Source organism: Gigantopelta aegis, chromosome 4, assembly GCF_016097555.1.
Source record: "Gigantopelta aegis isolate Gae_Host chromosome 4, Gae_host_genome, whole genome shotgun sequence".
In the NCBI taxonomy this organism is placed as follows: Eukaryota; Metazoa; Mollusca; class Gastropoda; order Neomphalida; family Peltospiridae; genus Gigantopelta; species Gigantopelta aegis.
Window position 1 is genome coordinate 64432525 of NC_054702.1, and position 8674 is coordinate 64441198.

Sequence of the window (8674 nt, forward strand, 5' to 3'; positions counted from 1 at the left end):
AGTGATGATCAACATCAATATAAAAATTCAAGACTTAAACAAAAACAGTGTAAAGAACTGTTCAAAAACACAAATATCACAGAATTTTACGGATACTGAATTTTACTCAAAACTTCAATTTTGTGCTGTATTGGCCATTCTTAAAGAGAATGTTACACCCCTGCACCACGGTGAGGTTACAGCACACGCAGGGGGGGGGGGGGGGGGGGGGTACAATCTCGAACAAGCTTCATTCTTTCAAGCCGGTCCTAGGAGAGTGACAGTCTTCCTACAGGCGTAGCATGGAGGCTGAAGTAGTCTTGTGCAGTGCCCGCATCGGCCATACATATCTGACGCATTCATTTATTTTAAAGAAGGACTCTCCTCATTAGTGTGAACATTGTCAGTACACACTGACTAATTGGTTAAAAAAAAAAAGAAAAAAAAAAGAAAAAAAGTTTTTAAAAATAAAATAGGCTAAATAAATAATTGAATAAATAAACAAACAAATAAGTAAATAATGCGACAAACTATCATTTTTATTTCTAGATTTACTTCTTTGATTTTTTCTTCTCTTTTACCACAAAACGATCAATTCTTTTCATAATTTTGTCTACATCATGCTGATTATTAGTTCTCAATTCACAGATCCACCATTTCCTATGGGCCAGCTCCAAATCCAGGTCGAGGGTCGTTTTTAGTTCATCCACAGATAGCGCACCTACAAAGTGTACAAACTAAATTATAATCACAAACATACTAAATTATTTTTCTGCAACTGAAAGTAATATAATGATTATACTGATATGTTGAATGTGTATCCTACGGAGATAAATATTATAATGTAATTATACAATTTCATGTTTGAGCATCTAATCATTTTATGATGTCAAGCTTTTAAACTAATTATGTCCATGTAACCTTAAAATCAAAACCTCTTAACCCTGTATTAAAACGGTTAAAAAAAATCCTGCATGATTCAATGATACAGGAATGCGATATGTTAGCTTTAAAACATCAAATTGCAATAAAAATGTTGGTGATGGGAAGTCTATGAGATATTCTTGGATATTTAAAGTAGTGAAATGTCCGCTACAATAGTGATTCGGATATTTCCGGTTCGTTGGGTACGGATTTGACACTATGAGATATTAATGTGCTACTATGAGATATTTGATTCGAGACATGCCAGGGGATAAATATCACCAACGTAAGAAAAGTGGCCAGATAAACATTAATAAGTGTTGCCAGGTCAAAGCAAGTGGACAGAAGTAATACAGTGATACGAAGATAGATGAACCCCCGGCATTGGCGACTCCCATAAACACAGCACAACCTAACGACAGCAGCTATTAGCTCAGCGACCAGGTTACAGACACCGTCCACATCACGCCTGGTGAGGGAAGGTCGACACGGAAAACCGAGGTAGACATATAGAAAACTAAAGGCAGAATCAAAATGTTAGCAACTACGATAAACTGCTCTCCTATCTTTTTGAAACAACCCATTACAATGACACAGATTGCATATACTAAATAACTGTCACCTATATCGACTTCGCTGAGATCGCATAAGGCAAAAAGCGTGCAATTTTGTATATCTATCTATCTATCTATCTATCTATCTATCTATGTATGTACAGTATATATATATATATAAAGTTCATAAAATAAGTACACTGAATCTATCACACCCAACATAATACTTTCGTGACCATCCCTTGGAAAACCCCATATTGAATTTAAAACAAACACACAAACAAACAAACAAATTAGAAAAACCCCACCCATAAAGTATATTATATTCTTTGTGACCACGTGCTACAGTTTACTGTGATAATTACCCTCAAGTTCCACCTTGTTTGCTACTACTAAGACCGGAAGTCCGCGCAACTCTGGAGGTCTGTCCAACTCCTCCAATACATCTCTGGCGTCATCTATATGACTGTGGTCGGCACAGTTGACCACGAGGACGACCCCCTGAATTCCTGGATAGACTTCTTTGAAGATTCGACGATAGTACGGGTTTCCAGACAGGTTATAGACAACGAACTTTAGATTAGTCCTAGGGGATTTGACATACTCGACAGTGAAAGCCTCCGTTGGTTGTCTAGAAACGACTTTGTCAACTCCCACTTGCAATGCTTGAACCAAGAAATCTTTTCCTGAAAGAACAGTTGCAAATGCATTGGCGGGTCCAGAAAAGGGTCACAGGGGTCGCGTGATATTGTAGTAAAGAAGAAAGTTCCGTGTCAAATTTCAAGGTGCACTTTGAAATATTTAGGAAGTAAAACAGTAGTAATATGTGACATTGATTTTTGGTGAAACGCTCCTTGGTGACATTGGTGAAACCCACTTTAACTAAATTCTGGATCTGCCACATCCATATTTAAATGTTACTGTATAATATAATTGTGGTCTGTTTGGGTGCGCTTTGTGGCTTGTAACCATAGAATCACATTAATGTGAACTATACCCATCGAACAATCCAGCTTGGATGTCCCTAACAGAAGTCCACGCTCCTGCTGGCGTACCGACTCCCACCCAGAGAGAGTTTAACGGTTCAGTGGGTAGGTACAAGGTCACCACACCAACTTGTCGCTGACTAACCACTAACAACTAACCACTAACCCACTGTCCTGGACAGATCCCAGATAGCTGAGATGTGTACCCAAGATTGCATGCACCACCCGTAGACCGTAGACGAACCGACAAATTATTTATATGAGGATTTTTGTTTGTTTATTTTGTTTAACGACTGGACTAGAGCATATTGATGTTTTAATCATCAGCTTATGGATGTCAAACATTGGTAATTTTGACAGCCATAGAGAGGAAACCCGCTACATTTTTGCATTAGTAGCAAGGGATCTTTTATATACACCATTCCACAAACAGTATAACACATACCACGGCCTTTGATACAGCAGTCGTGGTGCACTGACTGGAACGAGAAATAGCCCAACAGGCCCCCGTTGCGGGGATCAATCCTAGACTAACCGCGCGAGCGCTTTACCACTGGACTACATCCCGCCCCCTTACATGAGGAAGTTAAAAAAGGGAATGCATTCTTGTTTACTCTGAGCAATCTATTAGCTGTCTAACATAATGATTGCGACAAATGATACTGGTTGAGAATTGGTTAATTATTGGTATCCTGCATGACATCGTTTAAGTATATGTTATGCTTATTATGATCGACAAACTAAAACGTCTCAGAAAACACGGGTAGACGTGGTATAGATATATAGATATATATATTTATGGAGTCTATTCGTTATTGGGGTGTTATGTAACTCAGTGGTATAATACCGTTTGCTTGACGCAGAGGCGGTCTAGGATTGACCCCCGTCAGCGGGCCTATTGTGCTGTTTATATTTTCAGTCAGTGCTCCACAATTGGTGTGACAAAGGCCGTGGAATGTACTATCTGTGTGGGATGCTGCATAAGACACATCGGACAGAGTAGCGTGGCGTGGCGGCAGCGGGTTTCCTCTCTCAATATCTGTGTGGTCCGTAACCATATGTCTGACGCCATATAACCGTCAATAAAATGTGTTGAGTGCGTCGTTATATAAGGCATTTCCTTCCTCCTTCTTTGTGGCATCACCCCCCCCCCTCCCCCGTGTGGTATTTTATCATATTTATCCTGCATCCACTGTTTCTATCAGCCGATTACGATCACATATTAAAGCAACATCATCAACTTCTACTAGCAGATTATCACTTTTGAGGCCACTCGCCACTCAAGGGCGGACCCAGGAAACATTTTAGAGAGGGGTCCAAGGGTAAAGGGCACACAGAGCAACTCCCTGAAAAGAGCACTTCAATGAAAATTGTAAATAAATTGTTAAAAAATGGGACAATTTTATTTTTTAGGGGGAGGGACAGGTCCGTCTGGTCCCCACCCTTGGATCTGCCCAAGTCACTCAAGTGACATCAACGTAAAATGTTGCTGAAATAACAGAATTGATAGCCTTTTCCCATAACTGTTTTGGTCAATAAAATGCATTTTCTTTTTTTTTAAATCGTTTAAATAATAATTTTCGGAATGAAAGCAGCATTAACGAAAACCTGGTCACTACTATTGTTTCAAGTCATCCGCCTTATAAAATAATTATAGCGCAAACATACTGCTCGTAATATCGGTTTTTTTAATTTTATTGTTTTATACAACTATAGCCTACCAACCATTATTACCGATTTAATTTATTCCGAATATTCATCACAACTGGAGTACGATTACGAAGGTTCATAATTCGGCAGAGTCGCCATTAGGCCTACTTACTTCCGCATTCAGTCAGCGTGACACGGACGTTTATAAATAGAGATTATTACACGAGCTTGTGTGTCGTACTGATTTTACCAAACGAGTGTCCGGATTCTTGTATACATGACTCCTGACACGAGTTTCGTAAAATCAGTACGACACACGTACGCGAGTGTAATAATTTCTTTATTATTCATATCATTATTGTTATTTTTTTATGAATAACAAGGACCGTCTCAAAATGCTTCAACCACAACTAGAAGGAGACGACGAAATGACGTCACATTTCACATGCAAAGTCTTAGCCAGGACTGGGTAAAACAACGTTATGATGTCGCTTCCTAAAATTACGTCATTACACTTGTTATTACACGTGTGCTTCGTATGATTATTATTAACTCGATTATGTTGAACTATGTGGATAATAAATAGAGATTACTACACGAGCTTGTGTGTCGTACTGATTTTACGAAACGAGTATCAGGTTTCCTGTATTGCCCGAGCGAGAGCCAGGGTAATACATGAATCCTGACAGGAGTTTCGTAAAATCAGTACGATTCATACGCGAGTGTAATAATTTCTTTATTATCCACATTATCCATAACACACACACACACACACACACACACACACACACATATATATATATATATATATATATATATATATATATATATATATATATATATCCTCGACAAATACCGATTAACATAATAAATGCGAATTCTATTTATCCTATAACACTTCTAAAATAACATTTTTTTTTTTTTTTTAGTAAATCACAATACTAAAGTCGCCGCCATCGATAATATGCCGTCATCACGATTAGTTTGACGTCACGCATTTTAAACAAATATTTGAAAACGTTACGCTCAGGTACACGAGTCTTGTTGGCTTGTCGAGGTTGATATTTTACATATTAAAATACACGAGTAAATTCTATTTATCCTATAACACTTCTAAAATAACTTTCAATTTTTTTTTTTTTAGTAAATCACAGTACTAAAGTCGCCGCCATCGATAATATGACGTCATCACGATTAGCACAGATTAGTTTGACGTCACGCATTTTAAACAAATCTTTGAAAACGTTACGCTAAGGTACACGGGTCTTGTTGGCTTGTAAGCAAATGACCCATCCACAGCAACACATTACCTAGAGACCTTGCAAATTTGCATACCATTATTAACCGGGTTAATAAATTAAATTATCACATGGGTTTATGACATGGATATCATGGGTGAGTTATAGGACATATATATATATATATATATATATATATATATATATATATATATATATATATATATATATATATATATATATATATATATATATATATGAATAACAAGGACCATGTCAAAACGTTTCAAACGTAACTAGAAAGGGAAGGATTGGAAGGAAATGTTTTATTTAACGACGCACTCAACACATTTTATTTACGGTTATATGGCGTCGGACATATTATGGTAAAGGACCACACAGATATTGAGAGAGGAAACCCACTGTCGCCACTTCATGGGCTACTCTTTTCGATTAGCAGCAAGGCATCTTTTATATGCACCATTCCACAGACAGGATAGTACATACCACGGCCTTTGTTACACCAGTTGTGGAAACGTCAAAATGATGTCATTTTGGTAAAGCGGCGTTCTCATTATGCGATTAGTCGTACCGATCGAATCGTACCTTGAGAACACCTAAATCGGAACGACTTTAGTCTTATACGACAAGTCGTGTCGGAATCGTACCGATTAGAACATGTTCTATTTCTCACGATAAATCGTAAGCTCTGCTCAGCATATCAAATCACATTAAAGTACAACCGTTTAGTTTAGTTCCGTGTTTTTTCATTTGTTTATAAACATGTCAAAATGTCCGGATTTCATGTGTCTATAAAACCTATTATTGTCCAGATGTGGTCAATAATTTTGCTACATAATGTCATCAATAAATTGTCTACTTTTCCCGCAAAATATTTTTAAACTGATGAGCTTTGTTTGACATCATCAAACCTTATGACGTAACGTCTTCCCACACCCACGATTCGAGTTGCTACAACAAATCGCATGCAACAAGTCGGTGCGACTAATCGCATAATGAGGACGCCGCTTAAGCGATTGCGCAGAGCTGTGGAAGCCGCATTAAGTTATGACGTTTTGATACACTTACAAATTACGGTTACATTGTTCAAAAGCAAAATTTCCGTGTCAAAGTTTGAGGTGCATATTGAAATATTTACTGAGTAAAAACAGTAGTAATATAAGACGTTGGTTGTTTGTGCAAATACTATTATTCATTGTCAATAAGTAAATACACTTTTATTTGTTATACAATTATTATATTGTATACATAAGAGGTTGCAATCAGTGTAGGGTACCCCACTTCCCCAATGGAACTGCGATTTTCAGCAGAAATGAGGGTTCTTAGGTCGACATCAGCCACTTTTCGCACCCTTGTTTTTGCTTCGTACACAATAAATGTAGCATATCTCATCGTAATTTCACTTGGAAGCCTTATTTCGTCAATAGTAAAAAAAATTAATTACAAAATTTTCTTCAAATACATTCTGGTGTATTAGTAATGTTCAAATAAAAACTAAATCAATAGCAATTTTGCATTGGTGACGTCGTGGGAATACTGACGTCATTCAAATTCAAAATTAGTTGTATTATTACAATGCTTCGCCACAGTAAAATAGAAACTTATCTACTATTAATAACCTTGATCCCTGTCAAAATTCTATAACGAGCAGGCAACGCTGTTTATTAAGTTTAAATTTTAAAAGATGAAAGAAATAAAAAGTACATTTTGTCAAATATATCATATCAAAATACTACCGTTGGATATGCTATATTTATTGTGTACGAAGCCAAAACCAGGTGTGCGATAAGTGACGGTCATAGACCTTAATAAAAAACATTAATAAAATCTCGCAAATGGTATATCGATGTACATTTTATTCCAAACAAATACCTGCACCAGTTGGTCCGATGAAGAGTATTTTTATCGCCACTGTACTTGTTCTACACCCCATCAGAATGGTCTTTTCATTTGACGGGAACCAAACTCTTTCAATTTAATGACAGTCAATTTAAATTCGCATTCGCGTTTGTAAAATGTACGTCATAATGTAAACAAGCAATACAACAATGGTGCATTGTAATGACGTCATAAGCTGTGTTCACATTAATTGTGTTGCCCATTTACACCTCGGGACAAAACATAGTTTGTCCCGTGGGTTGGAATTGCCTTAGGTCTCACTACACAGATGTCATCTGCCATTGAAACCCATATTAAACTGCCCAACTTCAAGCGAAGATTGCCCATAGAACGGGTTCTCGTTGGTACTAACAACATACACCATTGCGAACATACATTATATAAGCATTTATTTTCACTCCAAAATTGAGAACATTTCCGTCTCAGTTTTTTGCTACATGACCGCATCTGTCAGTAGTACCGGTCCGAACAGGTGGTTCATTAACCGATTCACTCCGGCTGTCACTTGCGCTATATACCCATGTCCCAAAAGGTCGATGCACAATATTACAAAATAACATGGGCAAAATACAGCCAGAAGGCTTACAATTAAACATACATATTGTTTTAATTCTTCACCATTTCCTAGAAGTAAACATATGAACCATAACATGTGTCACAATTAGGAACTATAGTGGACCTTCATCAATGAACTCTCACCCGGAAGTCATCTGTGTAGTGAGACCTTATCTATATCTCACAACGGTGCGAGTGCGAATAATTTTTACATGCTCATATACCACTAGAGTGGGGGGGGGGAAGGGATATTTTTGAAAATGGGCAGAATTTTGAAAATAGCAATTAGTAAAAAAGTTAATAGAATTTTTTTTAAAAGAAGAAAAGTTACAAGCCAAAAATAAAAATAATTGACTACTCGGTCGAATATTTATATAATTTGAAGCATTTTAGAAGGACAGTCTAAAAATAAATCAGAGAAAGAAGAGAGGATCGGACTATTTAATAATATTTTTTTTTAAAAGAAAGTAATTTCGACATAAACTTTTGAACGAAGGTCTGAAAGTTTAAAGTCCGATCTATATGTCCACGTGAGTGGCCTCGTTAAGGCCGTTAGGGTGCACAACATGTAGAGACGAGATGGGTTACATCCCGTCAAGAAAACCCCTAGATTGACAGTCAATAGACGTTGAAGGTGTAGTGCTGTGCTGAAATACAGATCTTGAAAAGCCGGATCCGTCTAAACTAGGGTATAGTCCAGTCGTCATGGGTTGGTATAGTGGTGCGGATGGGCCCGACTCCGGAGGATACGAGATAGTATCACAATAAAACAAAGTAAAGTCTAGAAAAGAGTAGTAGGGGTAGACCCCACTTCCTATTTCTTCTTAGAGTGGGGCGGTCAATCTTCCAGTGCTGTTAGGACAGGCTC

General features: G+C 37.4%; 1 protein-coding gene across 1 annotated transcript; it reads right to left on the reverse strand.

Moving 5' to 3' along the window:
• Nucleotides 1–497: 497 nt before the first annotated feature.
• LOC121372227 (ADP-ribosylation factor 1-like) lies at nucleotides 498–7407 on the reverse strand. The gene is made up of 3 exons (XM_041498516.1): nucleotides 7225–7407; nucleotides 1823–2143; nucleotides 498–700 (listed from the first exon to the last, which is right to left on the reverse strand). Exons 1-3 carry the CDS (start codon nucleotides 7283–7285, stop codon nucleotides 531–533), a joined length of 552 nt encoding a protein of 183 aa, XP_041354450.1. The 5' UTR covers nucleotides 7286–7407; the 3' UTR covers nucleotides 498–530.
• Nucleotides 7408–8674: the final 1267 nt, after the last annotated feature.

Coding starts and splice junctions, on each gene's coding strand:
- LOC121372227 (XM_041498516.1), bottom strand. CDS start 7,285: ATGGGGTGTAGAACAAGTACAGTGGCGATAAAAATACTCTTCATCGGA. Junction 2,144..7,224: donor CATCGGACCAACTGGTGCAG/GTATTTGTTTGG, acceptor CTGTTCTTTCAG/GAAAAGATTTCTTGGTTCAA. Junction 701..1,822: donor AAACAAGGTGGAACTTGAGG/GTAATTATCACA, acceptor TACACTTTGTAG/GTGCGCTATCTGTGGATGAA.